At 47.4% G+C, this 26,652-nt stretch overlaps 1 protein-coding gene across 1 annotated transcript in view; it reads right to left on the bottom strand.

The window, feature by feature from the left end:
• The window catches only part of LOC142767395 (protein Wnt-9a-like), a 45,525-nt gene that overhangs the window by 2,451 nt on the left and 16,422 nt on the right, over window positions 1-26,652 (bottom strand). The window contains exons 3-4 of the mRNA XM_075868957.1: window positions 14,247-14,712; window positions 8,593-8,641 (exon numbers count right to left, since the gene is read on the bottom strand). Of these exons, the coding sequence (XP_075725072.1) occupies window positions 8,593-8,641; window positions 14,247-14,712 (515 nt within the window). The remainder of the gene's footprint in view (window positions 1-8,592; window positions 8,642-14,246; window positions 14,713-26,652) is intronic.

Below are 26,652 nucleotides of genomic sequence, written 5' to 3'. Positions count from 1 at the left end.
GAAACATTCATGACGGAGAAGTACTGGTCTAGCGAATAGGACATTGCAGGGCAGGATTCAAACCCACCCTTCGAACTTCGGAATGGGAACGTGATTGAAACAGTCGTCGATAAAATGTAGACACATATTGCACTAAGTATCGAAACGTTACAGTAAAAAAAGAAGACAAGATAACCACCCTTGTACACGGGCTGTTTCGTTTTACAGGAAAACTGAACACTTTTCTTTACAAATGACTTCGAAGTGGGTATTCACAGTTTGATCTTTGCTAAACTCGAAAAGTAGCGCGCGACTTCTTAAATGCAAACGCAAATAGTACTTGAAGGTGGGGGGGGGGGGGGGGGGCGACAACAACAACAAAAAAAAAACACTATGACCGCAGCGCTTCTTCAGAAGCTGAGCTAGCGTGAGGACGTCATTTTTGGCATGACCCATCATCTCCAAAATCAGCATTGTTAAAGCATGGCCTCCGGTAAACGGCGCGCAGGCGGAGTTCGTCAAGAAGGCCGCCATTGAAGACATCTGACGCTTGTTCGGCAGTTTGTCGTTATGGCAGATATTGTAATCCAGCTGTAGAACTTCCAGTAACTGTATATTTATTTGAACCATGGGTGCATAAATGCATAGCACTCTCACAGTTCAAATAAGCAAGCCCCGCCGCAGTGGTATAGTGGCTAAGGTACTCGGCTGCTGACCCGCAGGTCGCGGGTTCAAATCCCGGCTGCGGCGGCTGCATTTCCGATGGAGGCGGAAATGTTGTAGGCTCGTGTGCTCAGATTTGGGTGCACGTTAAAGAACCCCAGGTGGTCAAAATTTCCGGAGCCCTTCACTACGGCGTCTCTCATAATCGTATGGTGGTTTTGGGATGTTAAACCCCACAAATCAATTAATCAATCATCAGTTCAAATAAGCCAGCCGCGGGAACCTTCCGTGGGAGTGCAGTGCAGCTACGTCAAAGGCACCGAAGATGACGTAGTTCGTTTCCACGCCCATATTTTCGAAGCACCCAGGTGGGTGGAGCAAGACACTATTCATAGCTCCTGCAGCCGTGCAAAAAATTACGACATCATAGACAAAAATTCTTGAAAACGACGAAGGTTCACCTAACCCTTAAACAACATATATTATATAGGAACAGGTATTATATTTATCTGCCGGTGTTTATGCATTCGTGCTGTCACTGGAAGTCGTCAGCGACTCGACGGCGCCTAATAACAAACCAGGACATGTATATACGGTTTCAAGGTTGCAAGCGTTGTACCCCAAAAAACTTTCGGTCACCTCATTCACCAACTACTAACTTCGAAACTGAAAGCACGTTTTCAAGTTCTTTTCAAGGGAAAAGGAAGGCTCTCGTTCACTTTACACGTAAAAGGAACGCGCGCAAAATACAAATGAGTCTTTTATAACTTTTATGTAGCTCAAAAACAACATTTATTTGAATATATTTTCCCAGATAAGGGAAGGAAACTAGAAAATCAGTGGGCTACACTCTAAAAATAAAGAGAGTGCTGGGCACTCCCTTTGGGAGAGTACTTTGTTGTCCCGTATTTCACTTTCTTTTCCAGAGTAAATCCCCTCTTGTTGAGGCAGACTTCAGTGATTCCCCCTCACCAGCGTAACATAACACTGCCCGAAGCAGAGCAGCATGACCCACCGAAGACAGTAACAGTACACCTCACGAAACTCACTGTGTTTGTTTTGTTCTTCGCGAGATCAAAACGTCTACCCAGCAAGTTTTTTTTTTTTTTGACAATATCAAAAGAAAGATTGGCCCAACCTATTAAGCGAACGTCATTTGCCCTGACTCGCTAAATGGTTAGTCATTACCGCCGACAAAACATCGCGCATCTTAAGTGTACATTAAACAACTTAGTTTATATTTTACCCCCCTTGGACTTATTTTCGGTCATTCTTGTTCACGTTCTACGACTAAAGCCGCCACACTTCACCGTAGCCGTACGTTAGGCTTACGGCACCATCGCCTGTGTGCGATGGTCGTAGCGAAAAACATGAATATTTATATAAGAAGAATGTCATAGCCATTCGCGTTGAGTTTCGATCGTGACCGATTGAACGGGATGGTATTCACTTATTTCACTACACAGACCCAAGACTAAAAACGTGGATATTAAGAGTTCTAAGTGCCTTCCTGTGTGCTGAAATCCACTGGCGCACGCTGGAAACGCTGTTCCTTTTGTTAATCATCTTTATCGTTTCAACCAATAAATGCAGTATGTTTTACTGCATATAGGTGCGGTTATTAGGTAGTGCTAATCCATCGTGGTTTGCCTACTCATCTAAAAGTAATCAAGAGCAAGAGTATAACCACATTTTACTCTCTCATGCCTGAAGAGTATACGGGAATTTCACTCTCTCAAAAAGCGGAAGAGTAGAAAGCCGTTTCACTCTCTCGTTTCATAGAGAGTGAAAATGAATGTCACTTTATCTGATGCTTTGGGTAGAACAACACTCTGAAGAGTAACGTGGCCTTTTTACTCCTGCGATACCCTCCACAGTTTTTCGAGTGTATATTCTAAAGCTCTTTTTGTCCACCGATGCTATTAGGGCGCATCGGTGGACGAAACCGGATGTCATCAAGGGCCTGTGTTTGTAAACAGTGAAAGGGTCCATATAAGTCGGACCTTTAAGGATCTTAGGCGCAACGCGCTTCGCCATCTAGCGGCGGCGTCGCAAGTTCTGCGTTAAACGCGCTTGCGAACGTATAGACGATTTTCCGCACCTGACAGCGCCCGGGCGCTGTCATGTTTGATCATGTGACCGTGAATTGGTCTTCTTCCAGTTAATTGCCCAGGCGAACTGATTGGGCTAGTGAAGCGTCCGTGGCCGTAAGCACCGGTAGCTGGGTTTAAAAGCCAACATGGCAGCGCCCGTATAGTTTCATACATCGCAAGAAACTCTGTGGCAGCACTCATGCAGACGCAACCGCCCGCATCGATCCGAACTCACGCTTGCTACTCGCCCACTGTCGTCACAGCGTTTAATAAATGGTGAAATCAGCTACCGCTTGGTGTCATCTCACGCTGGGGCCAAGACATCAGGTATGCACTGTCTTTATCAAGGAGACTAGCTGTATTTACTTAACCATGCCTGATAAGCCTTCAAAACACTGCAAAATCCCAACGAATACATTGCTCATGAAGCTTCAGGACGTAAAAATAAAGCACATAAACGGGCGCGTTGCGAACTTACGGGCCACACAGCGCTGGACGACGACATGATAAGATCGAGGCGGAAGGAAACTGCACCCATAGGTGCTGCCATGTTGAGTATTAGGGGCGAAGCTCTTTATAGCGGCACCCGTTTGTCCCTCGTAGCCGTCGTAGTAGTGTGTAACAAATATAAAATTTTGACCTCCAAGACGGTGCCGGTGAGAGATTTCTTCTGTGCGTTGTTGAACAATAAAAGATAATGCTCAATGTACATGCCAATGGCTGCTAAGGGGGAATGAGACAGGAGAATTTGGCTTTTAGTTAACGCGCACGCTGCGAATTTTTCATTGTTCAACAACGCACAGAAGACAAGAAAGGGTTGCTACGTTATACTCGCTGGGCGTAACCTCCTAGCTTTTAGAAAGGCTTAGCGAGCGTTTGGCCGCAGTGCCATGAATACAGTGAACTAGTATATACCATGAACTCGAGGTGGTTAAAGGTGGGAAGCAGACCCGAAGCGCAAGCCGTAAGAAAGTGTGCGCGTGCCACCTCTCGTTTAGTCCTTGGAATGTCGGCTGACTGGCAGTGCTTCTGTATGGGGAATATATAATGAAAAGATGCGAGATGGTGGTACTTGGAGTGTTGAATAGATGTACGAACGGACACACAGACAGATGCATGGATGGACGCATGAACGGACGCAGGGGCGGATGCATGGACGAACGCAGGGACGGACGCCTGAACAGACGCACGCGCGGACGGGCGGAAGGACGCATGGACGGTCACACAGCCGGACGCATGGACGTACGGAAGCAAGAACGAATGGACGGACGGATGCATAGCCCCATTCTCCATGATTCACTCCGTGGATATGCTGCCAATTTTTTCTACCGTGGCCGCCTTTCTACGGTAGCCTTCTGCAACAGTGCTGAACATTCGCGTCGCGTCGTCTGCTGCTTTTACTTGCGCGCGCGCAGACACCCTGGGAACGCCGATCAGACGACGCAAAGCGGTTGTTAAGCATTACTCTTCAAGTTGTAAAAGACTATGTCGACTTAGGGCAGGTAATAACCGCGGAGCCGAACCACGAGATTGAAGTATAGAATAAGAATGGGGTGGAGCACATTTAGCAAGCCCTCTCATATTATGACAGGTAGATTGCCAATATCCCTTAAGAGGAAGGTATATAACAGCTGTATCTTGCCGGTATTTAGCTACGGAGCAGAAACCTGGAGACTTACAAAGAGGGTTCAGCTTAAATTGAGGACGACGCAGCGAGCAATGGAAAGAAAAATGGTAGGTGTAACCTTAAGAGACAAAAAGAGAGCAGAGAGCAGGAACAAACGGGGGTTAAGGATATCATAGTTGCAATCAAGAAGAGAAAATGGACATGGGCCGGGCATGTGGCGCGTAGACAGGATAACCGCTGGTCAATAAGGGTAACTAACTGGATTCCCAGAGAAGGCAAGCAAGTTAGGGGGAGACAGAAGGTTAGGTGGGCAGATGAGATTAAGAAGTTTGCGGGTATAAATTGGCAGCAGCAAGCACAGGACTGGGTTAACTGGCGGAACATGGGAGAGGCCTTTGTCCTGCAGTGGACGTAGTCAGGATGATGATGATGATGATGATGATGATGATGATGATGATGATGATGATGATGATGATGATGTGGAAGGTCACGGCAGAATGACTGCCATGGCAAGGTGTAAGGAGACGCCCACGGTGTCATGGCGCTATCTAGATTTGAATGACCAAACGGTCAGCGGAAAATCGTCGACAGCGTTAAAGAGCTCGTTTCACAAAAAGTCCAATGTCGGCGTCATTGGTTTTGAGTGAAACATCGAGAAAATGCTAATAAATTCATTATAAGCCACGCCACTAATAAACCAGTTCTTTATCTCCTCCGCTATTATTTAGCAAGCAGGTACTGGAACGAGTATCCCAATATAAATTTCTTGGCGTAAAATTCCACTAAAGCTTACGATGGACACCACACGTGGAATTTCTTGCAAGCAACATAGCCAAATCAGTAGGTGTCCTAAACAGATACCGGACCTTGTTATCAAAATTGTTAGAATGTCAATGATACTTTTAATAATTTAATTATTCCCACTTGTGCTATTGTGTTCTTATTTGGAAAGTTACGTCGCGGTCTAATCTAAATAGCTTGTATATCATGCAAAAAAAAAAAGAGCTATTCGCTTCATTCGTAACTTACCTTACCACGAACACGTATTATCGCATTTCTCATCAGAGCACATTCTTTGTATTCGTGAGATATACAGGAATGACCATGAGGGATTTCTCGCTACATTAAACATCCCACTTTTTTGAAACCAGGAACTAGATTTACCTATGGTCAGCAACTTTTAAAGTGGCGAATTTATAATCTACAAAACATTCATCCCCTTACCAACTATAATAATTCATGCTTCTTCCATATCATCTTTCAGAAAGAAGTCGAAGATGTGCTTCTTAGAGCACATATATTATGAGTGCACTTAGTTATGTGATTCTCTTATATTTGTATACATGAAGTGTTATGTATGTACCCCCTTTTCAGACTATTCATGTACATATGCTCCCATATGAAACACTGGTGTCCGCACTATTATTGTCCTCTTAATCTGTTTTGTTTATTTGCTTTGCAATGTTAAGTGGGTGTAATCTAACCCATCTTGGGAGACGCTCTAGGTGCCGACCAGTGCGGACGCGCGAAGATCGGCTCCTGCTTTCAAGAATGTTTTCCTGTGGTATTCACGAATTTGTCGCCGAGTTTTCAGTCCCATTGTGTGCCTAAGTTCTCAAGAAATCAGCAGATACCACCTTTGTGCTGGTGAGTGGACTTTTAAACCGTTTTTGGGACATTTTTACACGGCTACGCCACCGGGGGATTTAAGCCTAACCAAGGAGGTGATTGTCGCCGATGTGCCGACCCGGCGCCAACGTGACTCAACGCTCTGCGCGTTCCAGGACCTGCAACTGAGAATGGAATACCAAGTAGATGGAGAGGACATCTCTCCAGAGGATTGCACGGAAGACATGGGTTGGAAGGAAGCCGAAACGAGACGCTCAAGGAATAAGCAAGCCGCGGTTAGCGTTCCTGCTGCCAAGGGGTCGACCAAGGCTGGCGTTGCGAGAGACGCTCGAGCCAGTCGTAGTAGGTATGATATCAAGCATACAATCGTGCGAGCTGGACGCATGCCGCCACTACCCAAGGACTTCAGCAAAATTGTGCTACGACCACGTGGAGGATTAAATATCTCGAGAATTGGCACTGGAGCCGTGGCAGACGCGATAGTACTGGCGGCCGGCATCAAAGAGGAGGAGGCCATGCAGGACATCATCTGTTCCAACTTGCAGCAGAACATTATAGTGGCAAGCACTCCGGATCAAGACAAAGCTTCAAGATGCCTCCAGGTCAAGCAAATTGACATTGGAGGCAAAGTTTTCGAGGTTAGCGCGTACGCCACGGCACCCCACGATACTTGTAAAGGAGTGATTCGCGGGATCCCCGTAAGCGATACTCAGGACATTTTGACCCGAAAGATTGTGAACGCGAACAACCCGCTCGCGCTGCAGGCCAAGAGAATCAAGGACACCCGGACAATCATCATAGCGTTCGAAGGACACAAGGTGCCCAGATTCGTGAGATATGGACCTTCACTTTTGCAGTGCTCTCTTTACCGCAAGAACATCGATATTTGTTACGTCTGTGGAAAGCTGGGACATCGGTCTGACGTCTGTCCGAACCCAGCTGAAACCATCTGCAGCGGCTGCGAGATCAAGAACCCAGATAGCCTGCACCAGTGCAATCCAAGATGCAGGCTGTGCGACGGTCGCCATTCAACGGCAGGCAAGGAGTGCAAGAACAGGTTTTTAGTGCCATACGTCGTCAGACGCAGACGTTGGGAAAGATCGCGAGCAGCCGCAGAAGCCCGGGATGCATCAATCACATCGAGTCCAGACATCAACAACAAGCAGCTTACTCCAGCCTACGGGACCCAGAGCATCCAGACTACACAAGAACAGGAAAGGCGGCCCCACTCCAGGGGGAGGTCGCGTTCCAGAAGAGGTTCTAGACCCAAGGCCCGCTCCCGATCACGGGGGCGCTCGAGTTCTCAAGGTCACCATCAGGGTAGGGATCAGCCTGGGCGGCACCCGAATGGCCAGCTGCCTGGCGTTCAGTTCGAGATCACGGCTTCACACCCGGGGAGGACGCCTGCAGTTACATCGAAAGGCAGCTGGGCTGAACGAGTGCGCAACGGCACGGCAGAGGTGATGACAGGTAAGCTGCCAGAGCATGATAGAATTGCACAGCTAGAGCAAGAAAACGCGAGACTTACAAAATCGAATGAGAGGCTATCAGCTGAGTTAAAGGAAATAAAAATTCTTCTCACTAAGCTAACTAGCGCGCAGTCTTCACAGCCAATGCCTCAGCCAGTCAATGTCCCTGTGGCTGAAAACGTGGGGGACTCAAGAACCACAAAAAAGAGGGCAATCATGGCAGAACACGTGGAAGCCAACCAAACGACCGTGTCAGATATGAAAGAGGTCTTTGAGACGCTCAGCAAAGTAGTAGCTAATCTTAGCGAGCAGATGGGTAGGCTACAATCAAGCGTGGTGGCACTGGAAGAGCATATGACTTTGCGCATTACAAAGGTCGAAGCATATCTGCACAACACAGCAAGGCCTCCTCATGCACCAAACTCACCCCTTCGGCCACCAATACTAGTGGTACCAAACCTGTCGACAGGTGCAGCATCAGGCTCTGGCCGCCCATGTAATAACCATGATGGCAGCGCTACGTGAAGCATTTCGTATCTGGCAATGGAACTGTAGAAGTTACCTCAAAAAGAAGGCAACCCTACAGCAGTATATCAGGAGCAGCCAAGAAAAGCCTCATATTATATTATTACAAGAGACCCTTTCACCGCAAGCAACGTTGCCTGGATTCCGGCCTGTAATAGGGGATACTGAAGAGAGGGGAGTCTGCACCTTCGTATGCAACAAACTAACGCACGTAACCCACGACCTCAAGATAGAAGCAGGCCGGTTGGAACACGTTATGGTAGAGATCGTGCAAGGTACCAGCAACCGTCAGAGCATTTTCATTCTTAATATATACAGCAGTCCAAAGGAACAAAAGCAAGGGTTCAAGACGGTTCTAAAGAAAGCTGTTAATATCGCCGGGGAATGTCCACTCGTCATAGCAGGTGATTTCAACGCCCCTCATCATACATGGGGTTACAAGGACAACACTGGGAAAGGAAATCGACTTTGGCAATGTGCCAGTGAACTTGACCTCACCCTAATCACAGACCCCAGCCTACCAACAAGGCTAGGTACATCTTGCTGCAGGCATTCCACCCCGGACCTTACATTTGTAAGGAACATCAAGAAGGCCCAGTGGATGAACCTTGCTGTAGACCTGGGGAGTGACCACTGTATTCTTGCCACTACCTTCTCTGTGGAGCGTAAAAAGCAGAGAGAATCTCACTTCACAGATTGGGATAACTTCAGGAAGATAAGGATGGAAAGGGAACAAGATGGCCACAGACAAGGCTTGGAGCAGTGGGTCAAACAGATTAAAGATGACATCAAATCCGTCTCTTCCACCATTACCACAGATTTTCCGGTTGAAAGAATGGATAGCCGGCTCGCTCATCTTCTTGAGGCAAAGCAAGCACTACTGAACCGTTGGAAGGGTCAGCGCCTGAACCGAAGACTGAGGAAAAAGATAGCTGAGGTAAACAGATCAGTCGAGGAACATTGTCGCGCACTATCCAGGCAGCAATGGGACGAAATCTGCAACTCTGTCGATGGTCAGATGCGCAATGGCAAGACATGGAATATGTTGAAGCATCTCCTCAACGAAAACACCACCAAAACAAATCAAAAGCATGTTATCGCTCGAATTTTGCAGAAAGAGATAGGGCGCACTACAGAACAGCAAGTTGTGCAGCGGATAAGTACCTCCCAATCAAAAGAGAATTGGCACCACCAAGTAGACAGTACCAGGGCAGGCCCAATCCAGGTCTTGAGGGCGCCTTTAACATCGAGGAGATCAGAAGAGCCTTGCATGATCTCAACGGCAGGTCGGCCCCTGGCCCGGACGGTATATCAAACAAGGCCCTTCGTAACCTTAATGACGATTCAATTGAAGCCCTGAAGGATATGATCAATGCACCATGGAAAGAAGGCAGGGTGCCAGAGCAGTGGAAGCTGGCCAGCACGATCCTTATTCCTAAGCCAGGAAAGCCCCCTAACTTGGACAACTTGAGGCCAATATCCTTGACATCATGTATCGGCAAGGTCGCAGAACATGCCATACTGCACAGGATAAACAAGTACTTGGAAGATAACGACATATATACACACAATATGGTTGGATTCAGGGTAGGACTATCCACACAAGATGCACTGAAGCTTATCAAACACCAGGTCATTGACAATGAAACCAGAGACGTGAGAGCCATTCTGTGCCTAGATCTAAAAAAAGCGTTTGACAACATCCACCACTCATTCATACACGAAGCAATTTCCAAGCTTAATCTAGGAAAAGCCTTCTATGACTACGTATGGTCCTTTCTTACAGATCGGAAAGCCGTGATGAAGATTGCAGATATCGAGACAGCAGCAATCGAACTAGAAGCAAGGGGCACGCTGCAAGGGGCAGTGATTTCACCAATGCTGTTCAACATTGCCATGATTGGACGGTCAAAGAAATTATCGAGCATTGAAAGATTGACGCTCAGCATCTACGCAGATGACATTACCATCTGGTGCACAGGTGGAAGCGAGGGGCAGATTGAGAGCGCTCTGCAAGAGGCGATTGACACCGTAGAAGAGTACCTTCATCCTTCCGGGCTCAAGTGCTCCTCGAGTAAGTCAGAACTTTTACTGTATCGGACTGCACGCCGGGGACCGAAGCCCAGGGGATGGAAGCCGTTAAACCAGATAGACACCCACCTCCGTACTAATCAAGGGGATGCCATCCAGAGGGTCGACTCCATCAAAGTCCTGGGCATGCTGATAGAGTCTACCGGCGCCAACAGCAAATCTATAGCCAAGTTAACTTGGAAAGCAGACAGTGCGGTGCACCTCATACGCAAAGTGGCCAACAAAAGAAATGGGATCAAGGAAGACAACCTCATCAGGTTGATGCATGCGTTTGTTCTAAGCCACTTCACGTACGAGGCAGCAATGCACAACTGGTCAAGAGCAGAGTCCGAGACACTGAATGTGCTCCTCAGGAAAGTTATCAAGAAGGTCCTGGGCCTACCCATACATACCAGCACCGAGCGTCTGCTTGAGCTTGGCATTCACAACACGCTCGAAGAAATAGCAGAAGCCCAAGAGAGAGCACAGTTTGCAAGGTTATCTACTACAAGGTCGGGGAGAATGATCCTGCAGGAGCTGGGCCAACACCCAATGGCAATCAGACGCAATTACAATGATATCCCCGACAACATCAGGGAGAATATCACGGTGTCTCCTATACTAAGAAACATGCATCCAGAACACAACGTCGGAAGAAGAGTAGCGAGGGCCAGGAGTATACTTCGTAAAGTCTCAAACGAGGAACGAGGGGTCGTATTTGTTGACGCGGCTTCCTACGCCAATGGGAAAGCGTTTGTGGCAGTGGTGGTCGATGGGGCTGGCCATGTCGTCAACTCAGCGACGGTCAGGACGAAAGACCCAATCATTGCGGAACAGGTGGCCATCGCCTTAGCACTCAAGATGGATAACATTGAAGTCGTCTACAGTGATTCCATGGCAGCACTACGGGCGTTCGCCAAGGGGACAGTCTCTGAACAAACGCTGAGAATTCTGCAAGGCAAGAACATAACGCATCATCTTCTGAGTTTGTTCCCAGCTCACCTTGGGCAGATCAACGATTCCCCTCCCAATCTCAATGAAGCAGCACACGAGGCGGCGCGAGAACTCTCCAACCGCGCCTCCCCGGGGATGCGTTCTACCGGTGAAGGGGATAACCGGGAAATTCTTACAACATATAACGAGCTCACTAAACATTTCTACCTGTCTAGAAGGATTTTCCCTCCACCTCACCAAAATCTAACCCAGCCCCAAGCTTTTACATTAAGGCTTTTGCAAACGCGGATGTACCCTACTTTGAAAATGTTACACATCATATACCCTGACCTATACCCAAGTAATCTTTGTCCACATTGTGGGGAAATAGCTTCATTAGAACACATGCTCTGGCAGTGCACCAAATTCGCTCATTTATCGAACATCACCTCTGCCAGATGGGAGGCGGCAATCCGCAGCTCGTCCTTGGCAGATCAGCTCTGGGCTGTCCACCAAGCCCGCGAGGCGGCTGAGGAGCTTGGCATCTCAGTCCCCACGTTGGAGCTGCCCGCAACACAGTGATCTGTGTTTTGGAGGACCAAATAAAAGTTTATCCAATTCAATCTAACCCATCTTCTGAAGCCTTGTTGTAATCTTTATTTTGTATAAGCTCTCTCCTTGTTCTTCGCAAAGCCATTGTGTTCTTATGTTTGTTTGTTTTTTTGCCAATGCAGTCGCTTTTTGTGAAAAAGCTACAGTATGGTGCTTGAGGCTTAGTCAGGTGACTCAATGTCGCCTTTCGTCTCCTGCACCACGGCAATCATGTGTTGTCGAACAAATTATAAATAAAAAATGGCAGATTCCACGAACAGTGGGAATTGATAATATGCGAAGCACGAATGAGAAACATTGGTATGTCACTTTAATATCAGCACAACGTTACGAGATGAAGGTAAATGCTTCCATACATGACTTCCGTGTCATAATTATCACGTTTGGATGTGTCGTTTACCTTCATCTATTCACGTCACGCGATACAAAATTTAGTATATGTAGAGCTAGAGAAAGGACCGCGAGCATGCTATAAGCGTGGAATGTTGTCATGTTCTTACATGACACGCGTGTCACAATTATCATGTTTGCACCTGTCATATATTTTCGTCATTCATTGACGTCACGTAACACCAAATTTGGTATAGGTGGAGCTAGTAAAACGGCCGCGAGCGCATCATGAAAGGCCTAATATACTCTAATGTAGCATTGGCGCGTGTGCACGCTAGGAACAGCGCTACGTTAGCAAAACTGACGCCAGGCGCGACCTGCGTCAGCCGGCACGGCCCGACGGCAACCGGCGCGAAAGGCGACATGCTGCATTTAGCGCCCATGCGTTACCCAGACAACACTGCCTCTCCCTCTTTTCGTGACGGAGGGACGCCGGGTGCGCTGAAACGCGCATGCGTCAATGCAACGCAGCGCGGCGCGTGCCTGCGAGTATATAGCAGGACCGGTGCGTGGCGTGGCAACGCCGGCGTGACCCGACGAAATGAACGCCGGTGAGCACGCGCACCGCGTCACGTCGAAATGTATTGGCGCCTTGTCTGCGGCATGTAGTCATGTTCTCACACGACACGCACCTCACGATTATCATGTTTGCGCCAGTCGCTTACCTTCGTCATCCATTCACGTCACGTAATACCAAATTTGGCATGTGTAAAACTAGCGAACGACCGCGACTGCATCATGAGTGGGGCATGTAGTCATGTTAAATGACACGCATGCCTTGATTATCATGTTTGCATGTGTTATTTACCTATGTCACCCGTTCACGTCGATTAACACCGAGTTTGGTACATGTGAAGCTATCGAAACAGCCGCGAGCTCATCATGAGCGTAGAATGCAGTCATGTAGTTACATGACACGCATCTCATGTTTATCATGTTTGCACCAGTATCATACCTTCGTCATTCATTCACGTCCCGTAATACCAAATATGATATAAATGAAGCTAGCGAAACGGCCGCCAGCGCATTTTGAGCGTGGCATGTAGTCATGTTACATGACACGCATCTCATGATTATTAAGTTCGCACCAGTCACATACCTTTGTCATCCATTCGTTGACCGTAATACTGAATTTGGTATTTGTGACACTAGCGAAACGCCCACCAGCGCATCATGAGCTTGGCATATAGTCATGTTGTTATATGACACGTATGTTATGATTTTCATGTTAGGGTCTGTCACTTGTGTTCGCCATATAATCATGTCATACCGTACCAGTTTTGCAACATGCCATGTGAACGAAACCACCGCAAAAGCTGCAGGACCATGAAATGTAAATCATAACATTCATGACATGCATGTCATGATTTTCATGTTATAACTATTCAAACATGTTCTTCATACAGTCATGTTATGCCATACGAAGTTTGGTATCGATACCATAATCGAAACGGCCAGGAGAGCTAAAAATCGTAAGGAAGGAAGGAAGGAAGGAAGGAAGGAAGGAAGGAAGGAAGGAAGGAAGGAAGGAAGGAAGGAAGGAAGGACGGAAGGAAGGAAGGAAGGAAGGAAGGAAGGAAGGAAGGAAGGAAGGAAGGAAGGAAGGAAGGAAGGAAGGAAGGACGGACGGACGGATGGATGGATGGATGGATGGATGGATGGATGGATGGATGGATGGATGGATGGATGGATGGATGGATACGCACAAAGTCGCCGAAATTCGCTAAGAAATGTTTTGCGTTTAAAATAAAAATAAAATAGATATTGAAAATCTTCGGTTCAAGTGAAAACACAGCACAAACCTTCCGTGTGACAAGGTGGTGTTTTACACTCCAAAAAAAGAGCGAGTAAAAAGGGTGTCTTTTTGTCCCCCAACAATAATCGTCATCTACATTGCGTTCCATCCTTGCGCTATCGCCCCGCGCCCGGTATATTCCGGTCACGATCGACATGCCCATTATCAGGGTTACATTGCATTCTCGATAGGAAAGTGGCCAGCGCCGAGTTTTCAAGAAAGGAAGCGCACGCAAGCCTGATGACGATTATTGTTGTGGGACAAAAAGACACCCTTTTTACTCGATATTTTTTTTTTTTAGAGTGTACCGCAGAGCCCCGCAACTGCTCCGGAAAAGAGCACTACACGAAGGCCATGCAGTGTCGCATGTAATATTGCGCAGAAGAAGCACATTAATTGAGCCATGCGTCGAACTTGCGGAACCAGTGCATGTTTTCTACTCGACTTATTTATTCGTGAGCATTATCAAAGTGAGCTCCTGCGCATGTTGCCTTCGCAACTGTACATGCATTCTAGGCACAGACAGCTGAGGAATCCACCGCAGCCAGAGGCGATGCGCACGGGGACAGACTGAAGGAACACCTAGAGGGATGACAGCGAGTGGGTGCCGCTTCAAAAAGGAGACCCAACGCACCCTGATTCCCACAATGACGTTGTGCCTGTCGACGGGCTTCCTCAGCGTGCGCGGCCTCTTCCCGGACTCTCGCGTCAAGAGGCGCCGAACGAACTTGGCCGCGAACAGGTAGTTGTCCCCACAGCCGCCCCACTTCCAGCCTTGCCGCAAAGCCGGCGAGGCCGCCGGCTCTTCACGGCCTGCCTCACCGCACGAGCAGCGGTGGCTGAGCCGGCCCTTGCGGCAACCCTGGGCGACGCTGTGCGCCACGCCTGCTGCCGTCAAGGCGTACACGAAAGCCGTCTCGGGGTACACTGCATAGGAAAGCATCAAAATACGAATTTTCTTTCGAAGACAATGACTTTCTGTATCGAATTCAACTGCCGAGTGTATGTTACTGTCATCACTGGTATGCCATCATTGATATTGCTCCCTCAATTATGGCTAACTGTGGCTAAGTAAGGTGCCTTAAGCTTGCTAAATAAAGGGTCATTTAGGCCGAGTATTGGCTAATGTTGGCTATAATGTTGGTTATTCGCGATTACTGCAGACACATTCTAGTCATTTAAAGTTCATGTGACTGAGTGGTCTACCTTGCTTTTCAGGATATATATCTGTTATAATGTTTTAAAACATCAAATATCGAGGCTTGCCCCGCCGCAGTGGTCTAATGGCTAAGGTACTCGGCTGCTGTCCCACAGGTCGCGGGATCGAATCCCGGCTGCGGCGGCTGCATTTCCGATGGAGGCAGAAATGTTGTAGGTCCGTGTCACGGCTCAGATTTGGGTGCACGTTAAAAAACCCCAGGTGGTCGAAATTTCCGGAGCCCTCTACTACGGCGTCTCTCATAATCATCTGGTGGTTTTGCTACATTAAACCCCACATATCAATCAAACATTGAGGCAAATACATAAAAATATGCTTTTTAACCATTAAGTTTTATATAGATTGTGTGAAAGCACCTATCGGTCGCAAACTCTGGCACTCAACAAATGCGTGAGGATACACAAATTGCATGCGTTGCAAAGCAACTCGGGTATTTCTACAGAACGTTAGTGAACAACGACCCGGCAACATGGCTTTCGTGTGCGGTGGAACACAAATAACCAAGTCATTTGGCAATTATTTTTTAATGCGAAGCATTTCTTAGCGAACTTTGGCAATTTTGAGCGTATCCATCTATCCATCTGTAGTGAAGGAGTAACGTGACCGACACACCCCGGGTAGCGGCTGCATACATATTGCCGTTTTATTAGACGTTCCAAAATATATAAACGCACAAGGCAGTGTTGTCAACCTACAAACTGAAACCGAAACTGCAGGATACAACACTTTCCCTCCAATATTTATTTTAGGTTTTATGAAGGTGTTAGTACGTCATATTAGTATATGTTCATCACGCCCACAAGCACAGCAATATATACAGATGAATTTATACACATCAAATACACTCAATATATGCACATCAAATTATTTATACACAGGCACAATTATTGAAAACACTGGGTATACAAGTACACGAAATTCGAAATATTTATCCTTTCACACTTAATAACCATATCGGTACGGTCACCGTCTCTCGTGGTGTGGCTGAATGCGACGACCAGGTGGGCACGACACCACAGGTTCTTCTGCAGGGTTCCCGGGTGGGTGTGAGACAGTTTCTGAAACAGGAAGCTGTCCGGCGGATGATCTCGTTGGCGACCCGGAATCGTAGCCTACACTAGGTACAGATTGCGCGGCGGGAACACTTGTGTTAGCTGATGCTGGCTGCCATGTTGAAGCGAGAAGTGTCGCATCCAAGGGATCGTGATCTAACGACGATTCACGCCCGGCCGAATGTTGCCGACGGCCATTGTTGCCAGCGCGCCGAGCAGGCACCTTTCACAGCTTTGCCGCGTTTGATGTTTTGCCGTCGTCGAGAATGAAGGATGCTGGACGGCACTGCTCGACGCCTTTCCTTGGTTTCGAGAAGATGTCATCCTTGAATGAAACCGATGGTTTCTTCACCCGCACTGTGTGTCCCACTATCACTGTTGTCAGTATTGCCGCCCGCCTCCTGTCGGTGTAGGCCTTGCTGTCTTTTTGCCTTTGCTTGACACGTTGACGGAACCTGGCCAGTTCCTGTTAGGGTGCCTTTCCGAAGGACTTAGGCGATAAGCCGAATATGTCAAGCTTCGTTCTTGGCAGCCTTCCATGTAACAATACCGCAGCTGCCACTCCTGCTGGCTGTGGCGTGTGGCGTACACCTGCGGCGAGTAGAAGAATATATATATATATATATATATATATATATATATATATATATATATATATATATATATATATATATATATATATATATATATATATATATATATATATATATATATATATATATATATATATATATATATATACCTGTATGCGGCATTATAGGTGGGCATGGCGGCAACGCCAAGATACAGTCGTCCCACCCATTTCTCTTTTTCATTCAGGCCCTGCTTGGATTGCTGTCCGTATCAAGCAAATCATCGGCGCTATATGCGCAATGCCAGCTGTCTACGACGCGCTTCCACGCAGCAACGGATCCTGAAGGAAGATCAGCGACGATGACGTTCACGGACCATTTCTGCACGCCTGGCGGCGCTACTATGTCGTCGGGTGGGCGGTTAAGCGCATGGGCAGTACCGCCGTGGGACAACAGTATAAAAGATGATCTTCAGTGACCTCCTGGCAGTGGGCACGGCGGCAACGCCAAGATACAGTAGTCCAAACCATTTCTCTTTTTCATTCAGGCCCTGCTTGGATTGCTGTCCGTATCAAGCAAATCACCGGCGCTATATGCGCAATGCCAGCTGTCTACGACGCGCTTCCGCGCAGCAACGGATCCTGAAGGAAGGTCAGCGACGATGACGTTCACGGACCATTTCTGCACGCCTGGCGGCGCTACTATGTCGTCGGGTGGGCGGTTAAGCGCATGGGCAGTACCGCCGTGGGACAACAGTATAAAAGATGATCTTCAGTGACCTCCTGGCAGTGGGCACGGCGGCAACGCCAAGATGCAGTCGTCCAACCCATTTCTCTTTTTCATTCAGGCCCTGCTTGGATTGCTGTCCGTATCAAGCAAATCACCGGCGCTATATGCGCAATGCCAGCTGTCTACGACGCGCTTCCACGCAGCAACGGATCCTGAAGGAAGATCAGCGACGATGACGTTCACGGACCATTTCTGCGCGCCTGGCGGCGCTACTATGTCGTCGGGTGGGCGGTTAAGCGCATGGGCAGTACCGCCGTGGGACAACAGTATAAAAGATGATCTTCAGTGACCTCCTGGCAGTGGGCACGGCGGCAACGCCAAGATGCAGTCGTCCAACCCATTTCTCTTTTTCATTGTCAGGCCCTGCTTGGATTGCTGTCCGTATCAAGCAAATCACCGGCGCTATATGCACAATGCCAGCTGTCTACGACGCGCTTCCGCGCAGCAACGGATCCTGAAGGAAGATCAGCGACGATGACGTTCACGGACCATTTCTGCACGCCTGGCGGCGCTACTATGTCGTCGGCCCGTTGGCCGGTTAAGCGCATGGGCAGTACCACCGTGGAAAAACAGTATAAAAGAAGATCTTCAGCGACCTCCTTGCAGTGGGCCCGGCGGCAACGCCGAGATGCAGTCGTCCAACGCATTTCTCTTTTTCATTCAGGCCCTGCTTGGATTGCTGTCCGTATCAAGCAAATCACCGGCGCTATATGCGCAATGCCAGCTGTCTACGACGCGCTTCCGCGCAGCAACGGATCCTGAAGGAAGATCAGCGACGATGACGTTCACGAACCATTTCTGCACGCCTGGCGGCGCTACTATGTCGTCGGGTGGGCGGTTAAGCGCATGGGCAGTACCACCGTGGCACAACAGTATAAAAGATCTTCAGCGACCTCCTGGCAGTGCGCACGGCGGCAACGCCAACATGCAGTCGTCCAACCCATTTCTCTTTTTCATTCAGGCCCTGCTTGGATTGCTGTCCGTATCAAGCAAATCACCGGCGCTATATGCGCAATGCCAGCTGTCTACGACGCGCTTCCGCGCAGCAACGGATCCTGAAGGAAGATCAGCGACGATGACGTTCACGAACCATTTCTGCACGCCTGGTGGCGCTACGATATCGTCGGGTGGGCGGTTAAGCGCATGGGCAGTACCACCGTGGGACAACAGTATAAAAGATCTTCAGCGACCTCCTGGCAGTGGGCACGGCGGCAACGCCAAGATGCAGTCGTCCAACCCATTTCTCTTTTTCATTCAGGCCCTGCTTGGATTGCTGTCCGTATCAAGCAAATCACCGGCGCTATATGCGCAATGCCAGCTGTCTACGACGCACTTCCACGCAGCAACGGATCGTGAAGGAATATCAGCGACGATGACGTTCACGGACCATTTCTGCACGCCTGGCGGCGCTACTATGTCGTCGGGTGGGCGGTTAAGCGCATGGGCAGTACCGCCGTGGGACAACAGTATAAAAGAAGATCTTCAGCGACCTCCTGGCAGTGGGCACGGCGGCAACGCCAAGATACAGTAGTCCAACCCATTTCTCTTTTTCATTCAGGCCCTGCTTGGATTGCTGTCCGTATCAAGCAAATCACCGGCGCTATATGCGCAATGCCAGCTGTCTACGACGCGCTTCCGCGCAGCAATTGATCCTGAAGGAAGATCTGCGACGATGACGTTCACGGACCATTTCTGCACGCCCGGCGGCGCTACTTTGTCGTCGGGTGGGTGGTTAAGCGCATGGGCAGTACCACCGTGGGACAACAGTATAAAAGACCTTCAGCGACCTCCTGGCAGTGGGCACGGCGGCAACGCCAAGATACAGTAGTCCAACCCATTTCTCTTTTTCATTCAGGCCCTGCTTGGATTGCTGTCCGTATCAAGCAAATCACCGGCGCTATATGCGCAATGCCAGCTGTCTACGACGCGCTTCCACGCAGCAACGGATCCTGAAGGAAGATCAGCGACGATGACGTTCACGGACCATTTTTGCACGCCTGGCAGCGCTACTTTGTCGTCGGGTGGGTGGTTAAGCGCATGGGCAGTACCACCGTGGGACAACAGTATAAAAGATCTTCAGCGACCTCCTGGCAGTGGGCACGGCGGCAACGCCAAGATGCAGTCGTCCAACCCATTTCTCTTTTTCATTCAGGTGAGGAAGAGTTACGGGAAATGTTTTAGAATTAGCAACCTTTGCCTTGTTATGCTGCCATGCCCACCACGGTCACTGTATGAAATGTTTCAATGTGCGATTGTTTCCTTGAGGTTCCTTTTGCTTTTGGGAGGGGATGTTGAAGAAAACCCTGGTCCTGACTTGGAGGTGCTCGCCAAGCAACTTAGCGATATCGCTGCTGAAATTTTAGAAATAAAACTAAAAAACACAAACCAACCAAAGGCTAAGCGCGATAGACAAGAAACTGGAAAAGATTAGTGGTTTTGAAAAACAGGTTACAGAGCGCGTAAAAAAATTGCTAGTCTAGAGGACAATTTTCAAGCCGTTACAAAAAAACTTGATGAACTGGAAAACAGGATCGTTAGGTCTAACCTCATCATTTATGGCGTAAAGGAACAGCCTAACGAGTCCCCAGTAACATTGCTACGTGTAGTATCGAAGGAAATATTTGAGGGCATACTAAAAGTACATACCGGGGATATAGAAAAAATTCACCGTCTAGGAAAACAGTCTACTGAAGATGGTAATAAGATAAGACCTATTATTTTGAAATTCTCGAATTACCAGGACAAAACGAAAGTATTCAAAAACTGCTCTAAACTGAGAGGTTCAGGTTACTCAATTAGTGACGACTTCTCCCGTACAATGCGAGACCTTAAGAAGAAACTCTGGGATAGAACTAAAGAAAATCGAGACAAAGGTAAAAAGGTCATGCTGGTTCATGATAGAGTGAGCATTAATGGGAAACTCTATGGCTGGGACAACAATCGCGGTGATCTTGTTGCTTTGTCAAAAAAAAAACGAAAAACATATGCTTCCGGAGGGTCGGGTCACCAGAAGCCGACGCAACTGACGTTACTTAACGTTAATGTGCGAAGCCTTGTGAACAAAGCTGACCAGTTTGACGCCATTTTGATCGCCAATCAGCCAGACATCGTCACTGTCTCAGAAACTTGGCTGCACAAAGAAATATTGGACCGCAAGATCGTTCCGCCTAACTACGTGATTGTTCGCAAAGATAGAGAGCACAGAGGTGGGGGCGGTGCCATTGTTTTACGACAAGGCATAAGCTTCTAAGTCATGCCAGATGTTCCGGACGTCGAAGCGGTCTGGTGTAGGGTTTCCCTAAATGGTGTCACTATATCTATCGGTGCGGTATACAGACCCCCACAAGCGCTATTGGCTTATCTGGAAACTTTATATGACTACATGCACAACCATGTGACCGGTGGCGCTGTTATCATGGCTGGTGACTTCAATCTGCCCGATGTAAATTGGAAACGTCTGAGTACAGTAACAGCTAGGAATGACCTTTTAAGCGATTACCTATTGTCATTTAATCTCACACAACTTGTTGTCACGTCAACCCGTGAACAACGGGAATTTAGTTCTTTACTAGATCTCATCTTTGTCAGTGATCATTTCCCATCAACGGATATCTTAACGGAAACCCTGGAGGGGTTATCTGATCACAAAATGGTTTCATGCAGCCTGCCTGTACAATGCCCCGCTCACATGCGAGGACCGGTTAAGTATGTCCCGGCGTTTCACAAAACCGATGACGCTGCAGTTACGACGTATTTAGAGCATGAATTCGACGACTTTCTCGATATGTGTGCTGATAAGTCTTTGGTGATTGACGTAATTTGGGCTAAATTTAAAGCTATCATTATTCATTGTATGACCAAATTTGTTCCGCAGGTTGCTAAAGTAAAAAAAACACAACCCTTGCATCACACGTGACATCATTCATACTAAACATAAAATAAAAAGACTAAGAAAATCTAACAACTCAAGTCCAGTCTATGAGTTCCAAGAAAAAATAGATTGCTTGTGCCGGTCATTGAGGGTAAAAATCTGTTGTACCAAAGAGAACTTCTGCAGCACAACACTAAGTAAGTTTATAAGAGAGTCGCCCCAGAAGTTCAGGCAATATCTTGGTTCAAAAAACAACCTCCCTACTGTTGTTTCAGTGGAGCAGGAATGAATGAAAGCTAATTCATTTAACACTTGCTTCCAGCCTGTCTTCACAGCTGACAATGGTAAACATACGTCGCTTCTGTTTCGGGGTAAAAACTTAAGTGCTTTAAGCTTGCCTCAACTGTCTGAGCCGGGTTGGCTATCACAGTTATTGAACTTTGATGGGAAGAAAGGTAGTGGACCCGACGGGATTCCCAACGCGTTTTTAAAGCGTTACGCTGAATCTGTGTGTAAATACATTTTTCTTATATTTTCGAAATCGCTTAAAGATTGCCAGGTTTCATCGGAATGGAAAATTGCAAAAATTCTTCCCATTCACAAGAGTGGTGACTCGTCTTGTCCATCTAATTACAGACCAATTTCTATTACGTGTACTTCCTGCAAAATGCTTGTGCATATTATTCTAAAGTCCCTTACCAAATACGTGGAAGAAAATGCTATTCTCCATTCCAATCAACACTGTTTTCGTCGCGGACTATCTACTGTCGCACAACTGGTTGAGACCTTGCATAGCCTTGCCAATAGAATTAATGATCAATCGCAGATTGACGTAGTCTTTTTAGATTTGTCAAAAGCTTTTGACCGCGTTTCCCATCCCAAACTGATCCAAAAGCTAACCAGTATACTGGGAAACGGACCTATGACCAAGTGGATCGAACACTATTTGACCAACCACTACCAATTTGTTCAATATGGTGCACATGTGTCTGACACGGTTCCAGTGTTATAGGGAGTGCCCCAGGGTTCTGTTTTAGGCCCCATGTTGTTTCTTCTTTTTATTAATGACGTTGCTGACGTAGCCGATGTAAAAATCAGATTGTTCGCAGATAATTGTATCCTGTACCAGCGAATAGACAGCTACCAGGATCATTTAAAACTACATGATTCGCTAAAAAAGGTCGAAACCTGGTGTCGAGAGTGGCAAATGGAAATAAATACTGAGAAAACTGTCGCCATGTCAATTACAAAGCAAAAAGCGAGGGCAAATTTTTCGTATTCACTGGGAAATGTCCCACTTCGCAACGTCGCTGCCTGCAAATATCTAGGCATCTTGATATCGTCCGACTTAAATTGGACTGCGCATGTCGAACATATTACAAAGAAGCCACTCGGCAGGTTATTTTTTCTTAAGCGAACCCTTCGTCATTCGACAACCCAAACAAAACTTTTAGCGTATACCATGCTTATCCGCCCAATCCTCGAATATGCGAATGTGGCCTGGTTCCCCTTCACAAACAAACATGTAGCCGCGCTTGAAAGAATACAACGTAAAGCAGTCCGTTTTATCTATAACCGTTAAAGGCGTACCGACTCACCTACTGCTCTTTTGATAAGAGCGGATCTGCCCACCATGGCGAGCCGCGCCAAGCTTCATAGCCTGAGATTTTTGCATCTGGTGCTACACAACTCTTTGAAAATAAATCCGGCTAATTATGTTAAGGTTAACAGTAAGCGCCAAACACGAAATAAACATTGTCACACACTTGAAGAGTATCCCTTCCAAAACAATGTTTTTGGCCACTCTTTTTTTCCGCAAGCCATACGCGCTTGGAATGCCCTACACCCCACCGTGTTGACACAGCCGAGAGTTGATGAATTTGTTAATCGAGCGAGTGAATGTGTGCTGACTTTTATTTAGCCGTGATTTCCTGCCATGATGTAGCAAGTTTTAACTCTGTCTGTGCAATTTCGTTTTGTATTTGTTTTTTGCTTGCCGCAGCATTTTATCTGATGTTTATATTCATAAAGAGTCTTTGCCTATCAGTATACGGCGAATTTTCCACTATGTTTGAAATATTCGCTTCAAATTTCCATGTATTTTTTGTCTGTGTATTGCTTGTTTTAACTATGTACAATGTGACACCACTCCTGTAATAATCCCATCACGGGATTGACAGTATTCTGAATAAATAAAATAATCCCGTACAGCCGTTCGCAGTGGACGTTGTTGCAGATGGGCCAATTGGAGGTAAGTCTTGAACGTGTGGTTGAACCGCTTGATCTGTCCGTTTCCCTGGGGGTAATAAACAGATGAATGCGACAGACTGGTCACTCGTTCTCGTAAGAAGTTGACAAATTCCTTTGACGTGAACTGGGGCCCATTATCACAAACTATCTCTTCACGATATCCTTCTCGTGCAAATGCATTGAGCAGGAATTCTGTCACGGTTCTTGTAGAAATTTTTCTTGCAAGCTGTACTTCTGGCCATTTTGAGAAGTAGACCACTAGTGTCTGGACAAATCTGCAATCTTGAAGCACCCTCTCCAGGGGACCAACGATATCAATTGCAAATTTTTGCCATGGTCTCTCTGGTAACTCGACAGGTTGCAGCGGAGCAGGCGACGTCTTTGCCGATTTATCTGCTGCTTGACAGATGCTGCAATTGTGGACTGCTTCTTTTACGTGAATGTCCATGCGGGGCCACTGAAATCGCTCTATAAGTCTGGCCTTGATGCGTGCAACACCTGGTGCGTTTCATGCGCTGTTGCCACAAGTTGAGCCACGAGAGATGAAGGAACTACCAGCCTCTCTGCCCACATCAACATTTCACTCACTACTCCAATTCATCATGAACTCTAAAGTAGGGTTGGAGTTCTTGCGACAAATCTCTGTGTGATGGCCAAGACTCATTTACAAACGCCTCCACCTTTTGAAGAGCGGCCTCAGCCAGAACCGCTTGTTCAAACTGCTTTTTTGTCAGGCAAGTTGGTTGAACCATGGAAACGAATTCTTCCTCGAAATTCAGCTCTCTATCTGCCATATGTACAGGTAATCGTAACAGAGCATCAGCTACTCTGTTGGACGAGCCTTTCTGGTACTCCGTGAAATTGTACCGCAGTAGCCTTGCGCACCAACGTGCAATTCTAAGTGGGCGTCGGCCTGAGCCTTGAGAAGAAAAAAGCGAAAATTGTGCCTGGTGGGAGTGAAGCTCCGTTCCCACAGGTATGTATGCCAATACTCGCATGCCAAAATGCATGCAAGTGCTTCCTTTTCGCCAACTGTATACTTTCTTTCAGCCGGAGATAGCGTACGTGATGCAAAAGCATCAGTACGAGGATTATCACAGGCGTGCTGCTGGAGGACTGCTTCTAGACCACATTCGGATGCATCAGTCGAGATGACTATTAGAGGCGCAGGATCAGACATGTGCAAGACAAGATCTGACAATAATACCACCTTTACTGCGTGGAAACTGTTATCCGCCTGAACAGACCAGGTGAAGGTTTCACCTTTCCTAAGAAGAGCCCCCATTGGTTCTACCATCTCAGCCAAGTATGGCATAAACTTGGCGTAGTATTCCACGAACCCAAGAAAGAAATGGAGTTCAGCGACATTTCTCGGAACTGGGGTTTCTACTATCGCGTTCACTTTCCCCGACAGTGACGAAATACCGCAAGGTGTCACCTTGTGGCCCAAGAATTCGAGCTCCTGAACTCCAAACGCACATTTACTGCTGAGCTTCAGACCTGCGTCTTGGATACGCTGTAACACTGCCTCCAAGTTTTTTAGGTGCTCCTCAGCCGATTTGCCAAAAATAATGACATCGTCGATGTAAAAGAGGACACCTGCACAATTGCGAAGGATCCGAGACATGCTACTCTGGAAAGCAGCCGGTGCTAAGGCTAGCCCAAAACAGACGCGCTTGAAGCGGTAGAGCCCTTCGTGTGTAATAAAAGCTGTCAAGTTTCTACTATCCGGGTCCAGGGGAACTTAGTGGTAGGCAGATGCTAAGTCAAGTTTTGAGAAGTGCGTGGCACCTGCCAAGGCATGAAGCAACTCATCCATGTGACGCAGCGGAAAGCTGTCCGGAACGATGGCCCTGTTAGGCTCACTTAGATCTACACAGAGCCTAATAATTCCATTTTTAGGGGCGAAGCTCCTTAGGGCGTGGGCTGTGCGTCCCCTGTAGCCTGTATGTAGCCACCTCTAGTTTAGTTCTTGCAGTGTTCACTAGATGGCGGTACCGTCCCCTGTATGTAGCCACCTCTAGTTTAGTTCTTGCAGTGTTCACTAGATGGCGGTACCGTCTCCTGTATGTAGCCACCTCTCGTTTAGTTCTTGTAGTGTTTACTAGATGGTGGTACTTGTAGCTGCTGATGAAAAGATGCAAGATGTTATAAACTAGAAAGCGGTACTTGTAGTTGATGAAAGACGCGAGATCTTATAAAATAGGAATGATGTCACATATGGCGCGTGTCATTGGTTGAAGGCAATCGTTCGATTTAGTGCGGCGACGTACGCTAGGGGGAGCGATGTAATAAAATCGAGTGGGCAAAATGTACAGAGGATTCATGGTTCACCAGGTTTACCTCCGGAGCTTCGCCCACTCATCATCATTCACTTCGTGGATATGGCGGATTTTTTTTCTGAATGACTACAATAAGGGACACTCATTCTGACGCATCGATACGTTCAATGATGTCCAAACTTTCCAAGCGGTGAAGTTCGGAAAACACGTGTGCTTGTAACGTCAAAGGAAGCCGTCGAAGTTTTGATGCTACTGGCTGAACATCCGCACGTGTCTTGTAAACAAAACCTTTTGCTATACCGAGCTCATTTGTGAACCGAAAGCAGAACCTCTGAAGTGCTGATGGCAGCTGTATGGATGAATCTATAGTTATGTTGGGTTTTGTGGCGCAAGAGCAACTAAGGCTATGCTGCGCCAGACTCATGGTGAGAATACTTACAGCAAACAGGGCTATGACAATGACTCTGAAATGTCTTAACGGCGATGACATGATGAGCGGTGAAGGTGATGAGCGGTGATGAGGGATATGATGAGCGGTGAAGCGTGGCTGTATAAAGGCCTAAAAGGATTGGCTCCGTAAACGCGTGAAGTATATATCTCTTCTAAAATTATGTGTGTGATGCTCGGGGTGGTCAATGTGTATGGTTGGTGCATGAGGTTATGTTAAACCGTAACGGCTTTTACATAGCACTAATACCATACCCGTGTCCTTATACCTAAGGGCAGGGAGGCAAGTGCCTCGTTGTAAATTCCAGCTGCAGCAGATGCCTCTCCGAAGAGGCTGTGCTACGAGTCACATCAGTCAAGTTTTGCCATGTCTAGCGGTAGCATA

This window comes from Rhipicephalus microplus, chromosome 1 (assembly GCF_043290135.1).
Source record: "Rhipicephalus microplus isolate Deutch F79 chromosome 1, USDA_Rmic, whole genome shotgun sequence".
Classification (NCBI taxonomy): Eukaryota; Metazoa; Arthropoda; class Arachnida; order Ixodida; family Ixodidae; genus Rhipicephalus; species Rhipicephalus microplus.
The sequence above is the reverse complement of the archived record's forward strand: the minus strand, read 5'-3'. Positions and strand labels throughout refer to the sequence as shown.